At 45.9% G+C, this 20,384-nt stretch overlaps 1 protein-coding gene across 1 annotated transcript in view; it reads right to left on the bottom strand.

The window, feature by feature from the left end:
- Positions 1 to 20,384, bottom strand: part of LOC147692327 (gastric inhibitory polypeptide receptor-like) — a 1,656,621-nt gene that overhangs the window by 813,427 nt on the left and 822,810 nt on the right. The window contains exon 6 of the mRNA XM_086939521.1: positions 11,019 to 11,175. Within this exon, the coding sequence (XP_086795647.1) occupies positions 11,019 to 11,175 (157 nt within the window). The remainder of the gene's footprint in view (positions 1 to 11,018; positions 11,176 to 20,384) is intronic.

Genomic DNA, 20,384 nt, shown 5'->3' with positions numbered 1-20,384 from the left:
CACACTCCCCCAGTCAAAAGATCTGGGCCCAAATCCATCGTTTTTTTGCACTCCACACCACCCTGGGTTAGACAATGGCGATATGCAAATCAGCTCTGACCCTGTTGCCCCATGGGAACAGTCCAGTCCGAACTACAAAAGCCATGTCCTTCCCAGAACGGAATCAAGCATCCGAGGACCGGACCGGTTTCGAGGTAACACCTCTCATCAGCCCGGCTAGCTTGACTCCAGTGGTGTGGAGTGCCTGGGACCCACGTCTGGGCATCCCCAGCGCACTTAGGGTGGCAATTGCAAAAACAACAAGTGATGGACTGAATGTGGATCAATGTCACACACTCCCCCAGTCAAAAGATCTGGGCCCAAATCCATCGTTTTTTTGCACTCCACACCACCCTGGGTTAGACAATGGCGATATGCAAATCAGCTCTGACCCTGTTGCCCCATGGGAACAGTCCAGTCCGAACTACAAAAGCCATGTCCTTCCCAGAACGGAATCAAGCATCCGAGGACCGGACCGGTTTCGAGGTAACACCTCTCATCAGCCCGGCTAGCTTGACTCCAGTGGTGTGGAGTGCCTGGGACCCACGTCTGGGCATCCCCAGCGCACTTAGGGCGGCAATTGCAAAAACAACAAGTGATGGACTGAATGTGGATCAATGTCACACACTCCCCCAGTCAAAAGATCTGGGCCCAAATCCATCGTTTTTTTGCACTCCACACCACCCTGGGTTAGACAATGGCGATATGCAAATCAGCTCTGACCCTGTTGCCCCATGGGAACAGTCCAGTCCGAACTACAAAAGCCATGTCCTTCCCAGAACGGAATCAAGCATCCGAGGACCGGACCGGTTTCGAGGTAACACCTCTCATCAGCCCGGCTAGCTTGACTCCAGTGGTGTGGAGTGCCTGGGACCCACGTCTGGGCATCCCCAGCGCACTTAGGGCGGCAATTGCAAAAACAACAAGTGATGGACTGAATGTGGATCAATGTCACACACTCCCCCAGTCAAAAGATCTGGGCCCAAATCCATCGTTTTTTTGCACTCCACACCACCCTGGGTTAGACAATGGCGATATGCAAATCAGCTCTGACCCTGTTGCCCCATGGGAACAGTCCAGTCCGAACTACAAAAGCCATGTCCTTCCCAGAACGGAATCAAGCATCCGAGGACCGGACCGGTTTCGAGGTAACACCTCTCATCAGCCCGGCTAGCTTGACTCCAGTGGTGTGGAGTGCCTGGGACCCACGTCTGGGCATCCCCAGCGCACTTAGGGCGGCAATTGCAAAAACAACAAGTGATGGACTGAATGTGGATCAATGTCACACACTCCCCCAGTCAAAAGATCTGGGCCCAAATCCATCGTTTTTTTGCACTCCACACCACCCTGGGTTAGACAATGGCGATATGCAAATCAGCTCTGACCCTGTTGCCCCATGGGAACAGTCCAGTCCGAACTACAAAAGCCATGTCCTTCCCAGAACGGAATCAAGCATCCGTAACACCTCGGATGCTTGATTCCGTTCTGGGAAGGACATGGCTTTTGTAGTTCGGACTGGACTGTTCCCATGGGGCAACAGGGTCAGAGCTGATTTGCATATTGCCATTGTCTAACCCAGGGTGGTGTGGAGTGCAAAAAAACGATGGATTTGGGCCCAGATCTTTTGACTGGGGGAATGTGTGACATTGATCCACATTCGGTCCATCACTTGTTGTTTTTGCAATTGCCGCCCTAAGTGCGCTGGGGATGCCCAGACGTGGGTCCCAGGCACTCCACACCACTTGGAGTCAAGCTAGCCGGGCTGATGAGAGGTGTTACCTCGAAACCGGTCCGGTCCTCGGATGCTTGATTCCGTTCTGGGAAGGACATGGCTTTTGTAGTTCGGACTGGACTGTTCCCATGGGGCAACAGGGTCAGAGCTGATTTGCATATTGCCATTGTCTAACCCAGGGTGGTGTGGAGTGCAAAAAAACGATGGATTTGGGCCCAGATCTTTTGACTGGGGGAATGTGTGACATTGATCCACATTCGGTCCATCACTTGTTGTTTTTGCTCTTGGAGCATAGTGGCAATATTTTAATGTGTTAATACAATGGGGTTTCTCCAAGTACCAAGTTTCATAAACAGTTCTCTAGAGATCATTTAAACAATACTGGACATATTTATTATCCCCTTGCACCGCCCCTATGCTTGTCTTTGAATCGCCTTATAGGTATGGAGTAAAGCAAGGCAGCTCAAACCGCTGTGTTGCCATATTCTGCTCTCGGGAGGCGTTCCATGGGCATTGCAATGGGTTTTCGCACACTAAACTCATTTATTTTGACAATTCCCCGGATTTATTGAGAGCATGTAAACCTGGGGAAGCACCAAAGCCTTACTCCTCCCAAGATGAGGCGTAACAAGGAGAAATATCTTTACTTATCCTCATTTTCCCCCCGTTTTATGTGTGCTGTATTGTGCAGCACACATAGAAAGAGGATGCCACCTCTTAGAATTGTTTCTGTGCAGGAAGGTGCCCCTTCCTACTCAAAAAAATCCTGCAGACAATACAGGTGCCCTTGCACTATGGTGCAAGGGTGCCTGTGTTGGAGCTAGGCTGCCAAAACGGCGCCAGTGCAGGGGAAAACGACAGGAATTCTCCATAGTGCTTTGCTGTAGGGAGAGCAGCAAAATTACTTGCTGCACTGCCCAATGCTGAAACCCCATAAATGAGGCCCTACATGTCTTTTATTTGTAGTGTAATTGTCTCACCAGACGGCCCTCAGTATATCAAAAAATACCTTAACCAGAGATAAATCATGCTTGGGACGGTAACTTAGAGCTCCACATATCTGGTGCTCATAAAGAGTTTTAACAATATCTTTTGCCTGTGGGACCCGGCTGGACTACACTGGTGCTTACTGTCACCCTTGCGGGAGCCTAAGTCCAGGGTGCTTTAAAACATCACATTTTGCTGCCATCTGCCCGCTCACTTTCCTTGAGAAGGCCTCTTCTCACTCTGGTGGGACTCGAAGTCCTAGGGTGCAACACAACGCTTTCCTGCCACGTAACCGCTGCCACAGGTGAGGGGGAGGTGGTCTCATCATGCTATAAAGTGCTGCCTCAACCCCGCGGCACAGGATGCGTGCGGGCCATGCCCAGTCAAAGCCTGGGCCAAAGGCGGGCCTGTCCTTGCCCGGTAGCACCAGGAAGAGGCAGGGCTGGGCTACCCATCTTTCATCTACATTACGATAGCTGTCAAGCACCAAGAACAAGGTACTGCTTACATTTTACGTCATACTTGTGGATTACATCTTGTCAGTCTTCTCCACAAGCACCCACGTTGCCTTAGAGCACACAACCGAACTCCACTGGACCGATCACCACTGCATCCATTTCACCTTCAAGAAACCAACCACGCACCACTGCACCCAAAAGCTGCCTTGCCGCTGCTGGGGCAAAGTCACGAAGACCAGCTGATCACCACCCTCGCCCAGAACCTACCCACCGACCCCACCAACCCAGACACCGCAGCCCGCAACCTCACACAGTGGATCGACGACTGCGTCAACAAACTTGCCCCGCTCAAGAAACATCCAACAGCCACGCCAGCAAGAGAGCCACCTTGTTCACCGATGAACTCCAGACCTCCAAACGTGCATGCCAGAAACTGAAGAAAATCTGTTCAACATCTACATGGCCCCCCTCGCACAAGTGGCCCGCCATCACGACCTCAACATCATCTCCTATACAGACGACACCAAGCTCATCCTCTCCCTCACCAAGGACCCACCCACGGCCAAAACCCAACTTCACAAGGGAATGAAGGCCGTCCCTGACTGGATGAGGAGCAGCCGTCTGAAGCTGAACTCGGACAAGACGGAGGTCCTCATCCTCGGAACCACCCCTCAGCCTGGGACGACTCTTGGTGGCCCACCACACTGGACACAGCACTAACACCCACCGACCATGCACACAATCGAGGAGTCATCCTCGACTCCTCCCTCTCCATGTCTGACCAGGTCAACGCGGTCTCCTCCTCCTGCTACAACACCCTCCGCATGCTCCGCAGGGTCTACAAGTAGATCCCGTCCAAAACTAGAAAATGGTTACACAGGTCCTCGTCAGCAGCAGACTGGACTACGGCAACGCACTCTAGGCAGGAATCCCAGCCAAACACCTACGACGACTACAACGCATCCAAAACACCTCCACCTGACTGATCATCAACGTCCCCCGCCGCAGCCACATCACCCCCCACCTGAGAGGCCTACACTGGCTCCCCGTCGACAAGAGGATCACCTTCAAGCTCCTCACCCACGCACACAAAGCACTCCACAATGCCGGACCTGCCTACCTGAACAGCAGACTCAGCTTCTACACCCCCACCCGCCAGCTCCACTCCGGGAGCCTCACACAAGCCACTGTCCCTCGCATCCAACGAATGTGTCAGGATTCCCCGGCCGCTGGTAGATCACTGCCTGCGGTCCGAGTACTTTGCGGGCTTTGAAACAACCATACCCATGATGCTTAGCGCGGCGCGTCGGGATGACGCTATGCGACAGGGAAATGGATAATACGGCACTCGCGGAGAGACGCGTTGCCGATTATGCTTCCTGGCGAGCAAGTGTGGATTGCTCGGTGTTCCGGTGCTTGGCTGTTCTTTAGAGTGTGGGCTGAGGTAAGCTCACGACGTCTGTTCGTGGTACCTTCTGGATTACTTGGAGGGGCTTTGGAAGCGCCCGAGGTGTGGTCAGAAGGGTGCATGCTTTCTTTGATATATCGAGTGGGGCTCTGTAACACTCGCGTCGCCTTGGACTTTGTGCCTCTGAACCCTGGATTACTTGGAGGGGCTTAGGAAGTGCCAGCTGCTCGTGTCCGAACCTTCGGATCAGGTTTTCTCTGTGGGGGTTCTTGTTTGGGTGTACATTATTTCCAACCACCTTTTTTCATCTATCCTGCATCAGATAGGGGTTGGGTTTTGTTCCTGTTGGACACCAAGTGTTTGGGTGCCATTGACAAGTGAGGGAATCACGTTCCTGCTTTAACTTTGCAGAGACGTATCTGCAGAGAAGCCTTGTTCTGCCTTTTGTTTTGTGCTGGGCTGCTTTTCTTTTCTTTTGATGGACAGTAGAGGAACGACACTTACAGAATCCATTACAGGTGGTGTATGAATCGTGAAGGGTGTTTGACTCATGTGCAAGTACTGTTCTGACCCCTGACCCATTTATCATTCATTCCACCTCGGAGGGGATTATAAGAAACAATTGGTGTATTTAACCAGTAAGTTCCGAGAGCTGTATTAGCTCATACCTGGAGAAGAGTGATAGGAGACCATACAAGTAGTCTTCTGGGCTTCCCTGTCTTCCTCATTCCCCCTTTGGGTAGGTTTGTTCCACCATATCCTCTCTACTTGAAATACTTACACCTATGGTGGAATGGAAGATGAATATTTATGTTCTCATTTGTCTATCTAATTAGGAAACCTGGGGAATGAGAAGAAGGCTATTCTATTGCTCTCTTACTTCAGTATTCCTGTTTTGTATTACAGGTGAGGAAATGCTTAGCATATTGATAGCATAGGTTATCAGACTAGGGTGACAGCTCCCCTTATTTCATGCTTTATATATTTTCAGATCTCCAGTTCCAGCCGCCCAGCTGTTCCCCTCTGGACCTATTTTTTCCCCCGCTTGATCTCCTTAACAGTCTGTGAATCTGATTGCCAGACTTGGGATGATCTAGAGGAGGGCCCCTTTTATAGCATCAATACAATCCCGAGGATCAACAACGGAAGGCCTGACAGAATGACCTCCAGCGGCAGATCCTTCTCCTACCTCGCTCCCAAGACCTGGAACACCCTCCCTACCCACATATGACAGACCCAAGACCTACTCGCCTTCAGAAGACTCCTCAAGACCTGGCTCTTCAAGCAGTAGCAGCACCTGTCCCCCCCCCCCCCCTCAGCGCCTTGGGACCCTCATGAGTAAGTAGCGCGCTCTACAAGTACTCTGATTGGTTGATTGTAGCAGGTTGGCCTGGACCTTGGACCTTTTGCCTTAACTTGGAAGACACTGACTTTCTACCCTTATTCGCTTACTCCCAAATATGGTTGACTGACTTGATAACCTACTCATAATCACTGGTAAGGCTAATCAACTAACAGAGTAAATTGTACTACATTTATTGTCGCAGTCTAAACAACTTTGTACTCTGAGCATGGGGAAACGGAAAACTATGGAGGGACAGGGGCAGGGGGCACTGGGAACGGTGGGGTTGGTAAGGGGAAAAAGGCTAAGAACTAGGGTAAACATGCTGCCAGTAATTGTGTTCTCGATAGGATAGATACGCTAATTAGCAATTGTGAGAACATTTTGGTGGCAGATGCTCCAGGGCCACATAGCAATTGCAGCCAATCCCCCTCTGATCCCAAAAGTCCAGTTTGTTTGCCCATCGTCCCTACTATGTTTTAGAAACCAGCTCACAATGGTCCTGGCAACTCTAGCAAAAACATAGCAAGTGATTATGCCAGGATACAAGGGAGGGTAACCATTTACCAAACAACCTGTAAGAAAGTTACCCCAATGAAGTCTAATATCCTGTGCACTAATAGATTTGCCCCACTTGCAGCCCCTTTAGATCTCACCATTGAACAAGCGATACTACCAAGTACCCCGCAGGATGGTAGCACCGCTGAGCAACCAATTGATGATATACCTGGGCCCAGTGATTCCTTAAGGTCGGAGATTATATCCCTGAAGTGCATGATTGAAGAGCTTACGCTCTTGGTGAAGTCATTGCTCCTCCCGGCTCGACCTGGACACCAGTCAGAGAATCGGGCCGCTGCCCAAGCTCAGCTAACCCGTTCTCTGGCTGGGCCAACTCGTACCGAAAAGACCGTTTCAGGTCAAGACGCGCCTCCACCTACAAAAACTCTAACTAGTAAAATCATGTCAAGCTCAAAACTTGGAAGCCTGAGTCATCCCAAGCCCAGGACAATAAATAATTGTTATACTTCACTAGCTGTCCTAATTAAGGACCGGCATACCCTAGGTGGCTGTCGTCAAGCCACGGGCAATGCCCAGCCTATGCATGCTCCATTGAAACCTTCACAATGGAGAGAAACACACACCCTACCACCACTAAAGGCCCTAGCATTTACATGGCAAATGTACCCAAACTTGGCCCAGATCACGGTCGAGAAAGCGCAGATTTTTTGATCAATAAAGTCATACATTGGATACGTCGCACCAGAGGCTCCTGCTCAATGATTCGTGAAGACATCATTAGGGCAGGTAGATGCCCTATGCTTGCCCAGCCCTATGATTATATTGAACTTACATTTTCTAATGTTGATTTGGCAGAAAACCTCTTAGCTTTAGATTTCCGAACTTGCCCCCCTGTCACTTCTGCTATACAGTTCAGACGATCACAAGTAGCCTCAGAGACCAGATATCAAACTCAACTAAAGGGTGGCTCAATGCTCGAAGCAGTGGATTGACTGCTTACCAAGCCCACCCACTTTAGACAACAGGACATCCTGACCCCTAGCTACACTTACAGACACATGAACACTTTGCCCTCATTACTAATAAAGGCCCAACGGATAAAACAGGGGATGAGTCAGAGCATAACCACCAGGGCTCACACGGGATCGACTCTTGTGTGTTACAAGACTTAACAACAACACTTGCTCCTCTAGATCTACCTTGTAGTCAAACTTTGAATGGCACACCTGATTTTGACCCGGTCATAAATGGTAAAATGTTAAAAATGTTATCATGGAATGTGGCAGAGTTAGCAAACAAGTTACTACTCCCAAATTAGAACGACCTGATCAAGGATCATGATATATGTCTATTTCAGGAGACTTGGAGCCTGGTTCCACTATATAAATCCGGTTATGCTTCTTATTGCACTCCAGCAACTACCAAAGGTAGAGGGCGACCGTCAGGCGGCCTGATCATTTGGCTGAGCATTGCTCTTGGCTGCACAATCATGGTCCAGCCAACTCAAAGCCTAGACATCTTGAGACTTACTATCAAAGGACCTAGGGGAGGGGGGCACCTTGGAGCTGCTTAATGTCTACATCAGAGGCACCAAGGGAGGCCAAATATCACCTATTGTCACAATCCTAGAACATTCTTTATCCAGTTGCTTGCCCCATGCTAAAACTGAAGTTGCAGGAGATTTCAACTGCACTTTTGAGCCTTTGAGTTCAGAGGATATGTTGGAGTTGGAGGAACGGGATTCTAAATGGGCGGTTCCCCCATTAAATATATCACCAATTAGCAAATGGACCCCGATTGTAATCCAACTCATTGCATTGACTATTGAACATGACCTTGGAGCAGCTAATGGTAGAACCCTCTCAGACATCAATGGAGAAAATACTTTTAAAAGAGTAGGCTCCCCTTCACTCATAGATTACATCCTAGTGGATGTTAAACTGTGGGGCAAAATGGTAGACATGTATATGGGCTCGACTACTGAAAGTGATCATAATCCCTTTTGTATGACTCTAAAATCTCTTTGGGCTCCATTAACCCCCCAGCAGATTAACAAGGCCCCTACTTCCATCATAGACATTGTCTCCTCGAATTGTAAAAGACATCTGAAATGGAATAAGGTCTCATCCGAAGACATTAAAATAACTGGCATCAGGGAAGTTGTTATGACTAGTACATTAGAGCTACAGGCAACCCTGCTGGCCACTGAGTCCTGTGTAGGAGCCCCCCTAGTCCATTCTCATCCCATAGAGCAGTTAAGCACTTTTTTTTAGCCACTGATAACCATATTAAACCGAAGGACCCAAAAAAAGGTAACACCTGTGGTTCACTAAGAAATGCAGTTTAAAATGGTGAGCCCGCCTACATGATGGAAATTACGCCCAAGTGAGATGGGGGCACCAAGGGGAAGTCACTGAGAAGATTCCAGTTGGTTGAGGAGTCCGCCAGGGCTGCGTCCTAGCCCCACCCTGTTCTCTTTATATGTTATGGGGTGGTGAGATTTCTTCAGGAGGTCTTGGCCGATACGCCAATTCTGGCGAGCGACAAAGTCCCAACCCTCTTGTTCGCCGATGACACCTTGTTGGTGTCAAAAACTCCATCTGGCTTACAAAAATTGCAAAACAGATATCAATCATTTTGTGAATCGGGGTTTAGTTATAAATACCACTAAATCAAAATGTATGGCTTTTAACCCTCACAAGCCTTTTAAAAACAACCTAATACTAAATGACACCTTATTGGAGAGAGCAAATATGTTTGATTTTTTGGGCATAAGGCTTTCTGACAAAATGCATTGGAAGCCCCACTTAGCAAAGATGCTCATAAACCATAAGAGTGTGAGTCGGGGCTTTAAGTAAAGAACACCGGTCCTGTATAGTAGGCCGGTTGCACCAGCCCTCGCAATTCACGATGCCAAAGCAGTCAGCACCGCCCTCTACGGTGCGGAGCTTTGGGGCTTTGAAGACATTGAGTTTATCTCCAGATCTGAGCACAAGTTCCTGAGGGACTTGGTAATGCTTCCTCGCAATACCCCTCTAACTCACCTAATGTTTGACATGGGTAGACATGGGTAGACGGCCGCTCAGGGATATTGCTAAGTTGCGCCCACTGCTCTTTGGGGCTTGCAAAATGCGCACCCCTGAGCTCGCAAATTATGCTGCTGCCCTGATTGAGGTGACCAATCTAGATGTGGGGAACAGGGTCAAGTGGATATCCAATGTTAGAACGACACTGACTAATCTGGGTCTTATGGACTCATGGGAAGCACGAGTCCCCCCAAGCAAGCTAGAGCTGAAGCCTATCTATTGGAACTGGGTTGATTCCAATGAACAAACAAAATAAATCTGGGGAGATTGACAAATGAGTTCTTCAGTCATAAACAGTGCAGAGCCCTGGAGCCCTACCTGGCTATTATCCAGGTTCCACGCTATAAGCAGCTATACACTCAATTTAGGCTAGACACACTCCCAGTACATGTAACATCTAAATGGAGCACTCATGAGCATCAAATCAAGGCTTGTCCTTGTAGAGCCCCGTCCGAAAGTGTGTCCCACGTTCTATTTGCTTGCCCGGCTTATTCCACCGCTAGGTCAAAATGGATAAAACCAATTTGTACATCCATGGGCACACGTGACCACAAGGTCCCCTTGCGTATTCTTAAAACTAAGAAGTTTTTGAGCCGCGCCTGGAACATTAGACACAAAGCTTTGAAGGACTCCCACAAGCCGAGTGAAAAGTGTAAATGGCAGCCCTTCCCTCATTTCAGATAATATGTTGAGGAGCCCACAAATCCTGAACCCTTTGTGGAATGAATACGTTTTAGGAAGAAAAAAAATAAACACAAAAAGAACCAATCAGTGTCTCCAACTTCGAGATACATCCCCCTTGTGTGTGAGAGTTCATCTATAGCTTGTACATATTTACGTCTTACATATTACTGTTTGGTGGTGTTTTAACGCTTCTTCCTCTAATCTTTTATTCATTCTTGTTTTATATTTTTAACAAAAGGAAAAACCATTACTTTGTGCCCCATTTTCCTTACTATTCTTTTCTTTTATTATATACATTTAAAAAAATTTAGCAACTTGAAAATCTAGATTAATCATGTCTCAATTAGATTCGAACCCCCACTGATTTTTAAACGATTTTGTATGTTTGTCGCATGTTGATTTTATGATACAACGTGATCGAATAAAGCATTATTACTATTATTTTAACAATTTTCCACCACATCGCTAAAAAAATCACTAGTTACAATTGTCCAATGGCCAGTGCTTCATCAACGATCCATACAGATTCCACATCCAATGATGTTGACACTTGTTCCTATGGCTCACCCAAAACCAATGTTACTTCACCATTTCCTACAAAACTCTCATGGTTCCACCTCAATTCCTACCAATTCCCATCAGACAATACTCCCAGCAGCCTACAGTCCTATAGTTTTTTAGCCTAATTTGTGCATTTTGATGAGTAACATGTGCAGTTAACATTTCTTCAGCAAGTGAGTTTAAGCACTTCTATTGTCCTCACCTGATCACTGATAAAGATGGACATGTCCATATTGTCATCAACATCCTTGCTGCTGTGATCCTTCAACAGGATGTCCCTAGTCAAGATAGAGATGGCTCTCATCATGAAGGAGAGAAACAGGTTCATGTGGATGTAGTTCCGAGTACACCTCAACTTCCTGCGTATACAAGTCAGAGAAAAGAGGACATCTGTCATTCAATAAAGGCTAGGAAGGTTTACATCCAACTGAGCGGCATAGGGCTCAAGCAAATTGACAATATACACCTTTAGAGTAAATGCTCAAGAAACGCTTCTCAAGCTTGATGGAAGGATAAAGTACAAAGCACATATCAGTGTAGGAGCATGCTTCCATAGAGAATGGTCTTACAAGGAGAGGAAATAGCGCTCCTTTATCATAGCAGTGTGTGAGTGAGACATCCAAGACTTGGTATGGGTCTGCCACTGGACGAGTGTAGGAAGGGTTCCTCCTTGATGGCTCTAGAACTACAGCAATATGTCAGGATATCTCCAGCGGAGCCTGATATGTGTGGGCATGACTGTTGGTTTCTCCACCATACATTGAAGACGAGGATAGGTGGATACACAAGCGGGTTAGCAATACTCAGAATTAAATTAGGAGCAATATTGTATTTTGAGAGATGCTATGCTGGAGGTGCTTATGTGTATGTGTCAAGTAGGAGTCTCGCTTACCTTTGAGGAATAAGTTTGTTAAGTCAGGTATGGGTGTGGCCTGCAAGTTCTTCCCATGTCTGTTGGCATGCTTGAATCTTTGCACTTGCAGAGAGTCACTCACTTCTGCCATGCCGTTGAGTCCTACTGTCAGGCCTGCTTTAGTGTTTTTTGTACTTGCCTTAATGTCAACATGGCACACATACTAATTGACTTTACCATTGCTGGACTGAACTTAATGGTCACCAGCAGATGTAAGTCCCTTACTCTGCTGCAAGGCATGTTATTTTCTCCCCAAATGACTGCCTCACAAAGCGTGACAACAAGGGTGATACTGCCCTGTGACCACTGGAGATCGTAGCATTGTCGCCCCGCCATTACAATCTATTCTGTAGTAAGATGGATAAGAGGATAAGAGAAGAGAATCTATCCTGGAACTGATGCGTGTGTGTAAAATAAACAGTAGTAGAGAGAGTCAGGGTTGCTTCTGGAAGCCCTGCGTCACTTTTGCACCACGCTAAGCGGTACATGCGTGACACAGGGCCCTGAATCAGATTTATGAAATCATGCAAAGCCACCCTTTCATGGCTTTGAGTGATCTCATAAATCTTGATTAAGGCAACACAGTGCAAATCACTGTGTCACCTTACTCAGGAGGTGTTCCATAGGTGTTGCAGTGGGTGTTTCCACGCAGCACCCATGGATTTTGACACTACCCAGATATACAAAATCATGTTAAGCTAGGGAAGTTCCAAATCCTTTTGCATCCTGAAGTGAGGCGTAACGAGGAGAAATATGTTTATTTCTAAATGTTTCTCCTCTTTGCATCTGCAGCACACATAGAAAGATGAATATACCTCTTATGATTGTTTCTGTGCAGGAAGGTGCCCCTTATTGCACAAAAACAATCCTGCATGCAATGGAGGCACCCTTGAACCATGGTGCAAGGGTGCCTATGTTGGTGCTAGGCTGCTGAAACGGCTCGAGCGCAGGGAGTAAGGACAGGAATGCATCGCATTGCATAAATATAGTGCATTTCTGCCCTTTCACTTTACCGTAAGATAGCACAGCAAGGTGTCTTGCTGCTCTGCACCAAAATCACACAAATAAGGCCCTTAGTCAAGATCAACACACACGTTAACTCCTACATAATTTAAGAATGAGTTGTAGGTTTGCACCAAATAAGGTAACATGTATTGATGTCATGCGATCAAAGTTGCTTCAAGGACATAAATTCACTTATGTTTTACTAATTGCTATTACACTGTTTATAATAATTGATTATGTTTTTGATTGTACAAATGAATAAAGTTTTTGTAAGCATTAACATTATTGCACCCTCACGTATTTCAGAGATACCGTCATTTTGCCTTCCTTTGTTGTACATTGCACATACTAGCTCAACAGCCTTGGTATGTGTAGCCTCATTGAAGCTGGCTCAAATAAGTGATGAGTGTAAAATTTGTAAATTCTTTTACTCAATAAATTGTATCAGATTCTCAAGGTCTTCTTGCATTCTTCTCATGAGAGGAGACTGACACATGTTCATATGAGTCTCTGGGCCAGATGTACGATGTAAAATTAAATGCGCAAACTGGTTCGTACTTAAACTATTTTGTGACTCGCAAATAATTTGTGACTCGCAAAATAGTGTATTGTGACTCGCTAATAGGAAGGGGCGTTCCTCTTCGAATAGCAACTGCAGAGCCATGTATGAATGTTTTGGGACTGCAATTGTGGTCGCAATCACTCGCAAATTACCCCCTCTTCAAGAGGGCGGTAATGCATGATGAGGTCTGGTGGGGCACATACTGCCGGTGAAGGCGGCTGGCTGATGCACTCTCTCCGACTTTTCTCACAGAGTCCCGGATGCTCCCGCATGCTTCCGCTTCACTCTTCATTCAATCTGCCTGGAGAGTTTGCGCGCTTCCGTGATTGGAGGGCTTGTCGCACTGACTTGATACATTGTGGCAGCTACCCTTCGCAGAGAGAAGAATGCCTGGCAGGCTCTTTCTGCTCTAAATTGCCTGCAGTTGATGCCTTGACTTTGACTGAGGAAGAGAAGCGTTTCTCTGCCTTACTCCTTACTAGTTGCCTTTTGTCTGGGTGCAGAGGAGTGACGCCTCCTCCCGGTGTTCGCCCAGACTGGGTAAGTGTTTTCACCTTAATCTACCCTGCAAGCAATGGTGACTCAATTTGAGCTTTCAGCTGTGAGCAAATCCCTGGGGGAGTTATGATCGCATTGGCCGGACTATTTGACTTTGCTCTGGGGACTCTTTAGTTGGCCTTCATGCCTGATCTCTGAGGCCTGCATCAAGGGCACCCATTTTGTTAGCTCATTTCCCGGGACTGCTCCCTGGCATCCATTTTGTGTCCCCTGGGCTTGAAGCCCCCTACCCGATCCCTATGATTGGCTGGGCATAGAAATAGGAATGGACTGCTCCACTCTCTTCCTTGGTGGACATCTTGGATTGGGGTTGTGTTCATTCTCTCACACCTCCTCAGACCATAAAATCTGATAAGGGCTGACTGCCTACACTCCCTGCCTATGGGAATTTTACTGGAGTTGGCTTGTGGACATTGTCTCCTCCCAATATGGCAGGCATTGAAAAGTGCTGATACACTTCATGCTTTTGGAATGTCCTCCTGGATTGGGCCAAATGATTCTTACTGTTAAAGCATGGTTGGTAGGGCCCTGATCTCTTTTGAGATTAGGGTATACATAGCTAGTATAACAAACTTCCCTGATTCCATACCTGCAATCCAAATCAGAGGTCTAGCTTCCGTTAAAACATAGGAGTCTCTAATGAAACCAGGTTGAACAAATGGAGGGATACTATGTTGCTCTGTAAGATACAAATTGCTGTAACACTTTTTCCTCCATGTCCTTTCTGTATTTCTTCACAGGTATATCATCGATTTCTCCCATGAAGCTATTATTTCTTGCTTAGGAATCTAAATTGTTTATACATTTTGTAACCCCTTTATACTGTAACTACTGTGCATAGTATATTTTTTGTACAACCGCTTATAATACTGCCCTAGTTTGTAACACCTATTATCTTTTTTAAATTTGTAGTGCTCCTTATAGCAACATCTACCACATCCTGAATCCTTTTGCATGATGCACTTGATGACTCACTCTGGATATTTTTCCTAAGTGGCAATATCTGCTCTCTGGGGTTTTTATTGTCCTTTTACGCACCAATCAATGGGTACTGACCTCCTAACATCCATCTACTGTTGCTGGCATGCACATCCACCAACAGCAATTCGATCGTTTTTTTTTTAATAGTATACATGGATGCCATTCCACCACATATTCGTCAAGAACTAGTGTGGCTTAACCTTTGGCTAACAATGATATTCTGGCGCCGGTATTTTTTGCTCCAATCGGGCAAACGTTATCACCAGTCGTTCAGCACTACAATAACCACTCCTTATGCCGGCTGGCTTTTTGCCTTAACAGCATCAGATGCAAACAACATGGATTTGCACATTTGATTGGTCTGCTTACGCGCTCGACTGCCCAGTATATTTCCCTATGGACTATGCTTTACCGGCATGACATTGAATGCCCCTCATACAGCTTCACAACACTTAAACAGTAATAACTGTTAATGGCGTAGATTTATATATTATAAGTGATTTGGGTTGAGGCACCATCGCGGTCAATATTTCTTCTTCATATCGAAACTATCCGCACTCAATCTCAATATGTCCGGATATCATTAGTCAATAAGATGCATTGACCTCTATATGTGATTTTTTTACTTAAGTGACTGGTTAGCCGTCACGTATTTTCATAGTCACTAAAGTTTGTATCGCGGGCAGCATTTCAAGATGGCCGCCACATTAGCACTAAGATTCCACTGCTTATGGCTTGGTCTGATTTCAACGTCACGTGACCACTTTCCAGTCATGAAGCTCTGTGCTTCAAATATGGCGCACGATGAATCCCCGGTGCATCCAGTATTCCACGAGGAGGAGCAGAGGAATCCGGAGGCCTTATCAAGGGTAAGCGACACTGCTAGGGACTTATGAACTCTCATAAAACGCGCGTTTTTAAGTATATTTATATAAGACCTAATTTTATGTCTTTGATCGCCCACAGGCTCCGTTTGCGTTATCTCGCTTCCCAAAACTCCACTGCAGCCGGATACTTCACTGGGCAGTCAGAAAATCCCCCCCTCCTTTCTTTCGGATTTCCCTTGAGGTATACCTTCCGGTTTTTTTGGGAGACGGGCAGATAAGCGGGGGGATCAACAAACTGGGGCGAGGTTAACAGCTGTCCTAGACAAATATATGTATTCAGCATCTGTCACTTGTTATCTGGATACCCTGGATCGTCATACCGCCTAATGCCTTTTTACACAAGGCTGGTCACTATTAAGCACTTGTGACACTGCACCCCCCTTTTTTCTTGCAACTTTAATTAGGTGCATGCTGCCCAAATCAGAAGGGCAGGTATCTAACGCCGTTTAAACCAATTACCATGTAGCTTTGTCAATCAGCATACTTATAGGAGGGGGCCCAAACAGATCATTATAAATGGGGGGCATCTCTTGGGGACCAAAAGACCCAAATTTGATCCACGGTACCCATATACATGGGCAAAAATTCTCCCTTTTTTTCAATTACTTAGGACTATGAATTCTAGGATGCCCCTTTCCATCGTGATACTCATAGGGCTAACATCTATATATCCTCTTAAATTTCTTATATAAAGGGGTCCGGAATATTCATTCTTCGTTTGACCTGTATGAGTGACAGTGACCAGAAACTCCGGGGGGACTTGGATCAGCACTCTATTTGGAAAGAAGTACAAAACAGCTTGCAGGTATTATAGACCCCTTGTTTCAACATAACCTTCCAAAAGGGACCTTTGGAATCGCCACTTTGATCATTCCCTACTATATGTCTATCAATAGAAGGCATCATTTGGTTTTTAATAATAAAAGGATTAGGAACTTAGAGTTGTTAAGTCCTTTAATTTTCATATTGTAAATACCTAGAAGTGAGGCTTATCATAGCTATACTTCTTGTCTGCTCCCCCCCCCCCATGATTACAAACAGGATCCCTAGGTTCCCGCAAGAACGATCGGACTCATCTAATATAAATTTCTTTTCTCACTTTTTGTATAATATTCTCATTATAGGCACACATTGTGACCTACCGTGACCGTCTTACACACTGCTCTTGAAGAAGTACGACCGTGATTAACTGTCTATACATGGTGAGCGGCAGCAGTTTTCTCAACTCTGCTTTTACGTGTTTTAGGGGCACTTGGACCCGTGCACTTTGGATCTTATCTTTTCACCAAAGATTGTTTTCTATCTTGGCTTTCACTTGGTTGTTTTGGACTCTAGGCTTGAAAACAGGGTAGTGGGATCACTTTCCTTCACCTTGACCTCTTTCTTCAATGCTGGGATTGAGGGCGTTTTTGAGTCACACCTCTTTCCCTTTCTCTTTCCTTGTTCACAATTGTCCGTATGACTTGAACACTTGCACTTTTCGGATGTCTAATTCTCCAATAGGCATGGTGCTGGGTGTTTTTAATCAGGACCAAACCTTTTGGCCTGTGATCGCATAGTACCGGTGAGGGGGTATATGCTTTCACTAGGTAATTTTTAAACTTAAATTTGTCATTTAAGAGACTTATAACTTGGTTAATAAGTTTGGATCTATGGGTGTGTACTTTAATGCAATCTGGCTTGGACTATTACCCTATTTGGGTGAATGTCTTTTTAATATTTGTTAAATACTTATACCTGTTAAATGTGTTTTTGCAGCCCTGATGAAATTCCCAAGGCACGAATAGGGAATGAAACGCGTTGGCTGTGCCGCTGTTCATGAAAATAAAGAATCCTTTTATAAGAACTGAAGATCTACAATTACTTTTTGGACTCTCTTACATTATTGACTTCACTGTGTGTGCCTCTCTGCTCTTATACAATCATTGGTCTGAAATACATCCTCGGCAGCGGATGGTGAGAGTAGCCGCACCGCCTAATAACTTTGAAACAGGAAGTGGATGTGCGAAACCCTGGTCAGCTGCTGATTGCGTCTGTCTTTTGTTTAGTTATCTAAATTGACTGTTTTGCGCTTCACTTGATTCAGAAAAAACCTATTGCTTCATTATAATGCCCAATTTTGCAGATGGGAGGGAGGAAATGGCTCTCAACCTCTTTGGTCCCAATAGATCCAATGAGACCTCTACTCCGGCTGAAACTGGCAAACCGAGCTTAAAATCCCTATTCCTTAAACTAGAGCGCCTAAAAAAATTAGAACTTTCGCGCTGGTGGGATGGGGCTACCCTCACGCAATACTTGTCCAACAAAAAGGTCCCCAGGGGACTGAGAATCTTATTGTTTCCAACATTTGAAGACCTAGGAGAGGGTCTACTCAAAGAATGGGAAAGCAACTTAGAACATGCCTCTGAGGTCATGATGAGAATATTAATCCGTCATGCACAGGAGAAGGGCGAAAAACTAATGGCCGAAATTGATGCATTAATAACTGAAATCAATGGTCTGGAACCAAAGGATCTTATTGAAAAAAAATTTGCTATACTGAAAAAGGTGATGGAGGAACATCAGGTATATCTTAAGGAGAAAAAAATGAAAAAAATTAGACGAGATGACAGGGACTATAGAGACGGGCGAATCTACACGTTCGCCAAGAAATTTGATCAAGTCCAAGGGGCAGAAGAAAGAAAAAGGGTGCGCGAAGAAAGGGAAATAAGCGAGGAGGCGCGATCTGAGAGTGGTGCATCTACCACCTCAGTAAATAGCACCAGGTCCAACTCAGTAACAGATCTCCCTTTAGAAGAAGGAGCTTCTTCTTTTCAGAAGGAGCTAGCCAAAATAAGGACAAGCAGCCGTATTCAACAACAAAAAAAGGACCAACCGAAACCCCAAAGGGCTATACAAAGACCAGGAGGGGCGGAAGGCGGGCAAAGGCCAGGTACAGAAACAGGAGCAATACCCAAGACAGGGATGGGAGCCAAACAGAAATAGTAACTTTGTCTATTCCCTTCCAAGAAATGTGTGTTCCTGAATGTACTGATGACTTAAAGGTTATTAACCTATCAAATAAAGTACTTGATGAATATGAACTGGCTGTTTTGAGTAAGGGTCTTAGTTTCTGCCCAGCACAATATGGGGATTTGACTGATGTACATGTTGATCTTTTTAAGTTTGTTAGAATGTTAAAACTAAAGGATTTCTTCTCACGCCAAACACCTAAGGTTCCATTACAGAGAGAGAGCACTCCACCGGTACCACACACAGTGGCAGACATTCGCACGACCCTGTTATTATACAACTTAGATGAAGACCAGGAACAGGACATGCCCACTATGTTAAGGAATTTATCAATAGAGCAGGATTACAGCATGGAAAGCCATCTTAAATGCAGGTCCACGTTCACCCCTACCTTTAATTACCATCCCAATATTGATACCTTTTATGAAAGGGTGTCTGCTGATCTGTATAAACTTGAAGACACCGGAGTACTCTCTACCATTCCTAACCACAACATTTCCGCCTGCCAACGACAGGCCCTTGAAAGACTTAAAGCTGACAAAACTATTGTCATCAAGGAGGCAGATAAAGGCGGGAATGTTGTGGTCATGAATCTTGGTGACTACATGTCTGAAATTGACCGTCAACTGAGTGACACGAGTTGCTATAAACGCATCCCTCATAACCCTATAAATGGAATAACGGGTATGATAACAGCTAAATTACTGGAATGGAAAGAAACGGGTCTTCTATCCGAAGATGAGCTAAAATATCTCAGGGTAATCAAACCACGTTTTCCATGCATATACATCCTGCCCAAAGTCCACAAGGGGGGGACATTCCCACCGGGACGTCCGATCATCTCTGGAATTGGGTCCCCTACAGAGAAAATCTCAGAGTTTGTGGATCTCCATTTACAGAAATATGTCATGAATCTTCCATCATACGTCAAAGACAGCAAGGACATCTTAGCAAAGCTTAACAATTTTCAGTGGTCGGAGGAACTTTCATTCGTCACATTTTACGTTGAAAGCCTGTATACTTGTATCCATAGAGATATGGGCATTGAGGCACTGCAATCGTTTCTGGACAGGGAACCAGCTGACAAGCATGATTTTAACAACATGCTACTGGACATGATGGATATCATTCTCAGTAACAATTACTTCCTACATGACTCTATCTGGTACCACCAGACCCGTGGCACGGCCATGGGTTCAAAGGCAGCACCATCGTACGCCTGCCTGTTCATGGGTCACTTTGAGAAGGTACATGCCTGGAACAAACGTGCCTCCCCCTGGACCGAACATATTGTGTTCTGGGGGAGGTACATCGACGACATTATCATGTTGTGGTCAGGATCGGTGGAATCCTTGCTGCAGTTCCATGCGTATCTCAACAGCAACAAACACAACGTGAAACTAACCATGACACACAGCAAGGAAACCATTAATTTTCTAGACATCTGCTTTTATGTCACGGAGGGGGTGGTACACAGTAAACTATACAGGAAGGAAACTTCATGTAACTCTGTACTGCACGCGGACAGCGCCCACCCTCGCGCTGTAGTCGAAAACATACCATACGGCGAGATGGTGAGACTGCGCAGAAACTGTAGCGAGGAACACACCTATGCCCAAAACCTGGCCAGTGCAAAAAACAGGTTTCTCA

This window comes from Lissotriton vulgaris, chromosome 9, assembly GCF_964263255.1.
Source record: "Lissotriton vulgaris chromosome 9, aLisVul1.2, whole genome shotgun sequence".
Lineage (NCBI taxonomy): Eukaryota > Metazoa > Chordata > Amphibia > Caudata > Salamandridae > Lissotriton > Lissotriton vulgaris.
Note: the sequence above shows the minus strand (reverse complement) of the source record. Positions and strands in the feature narration are given on the sequence as shown.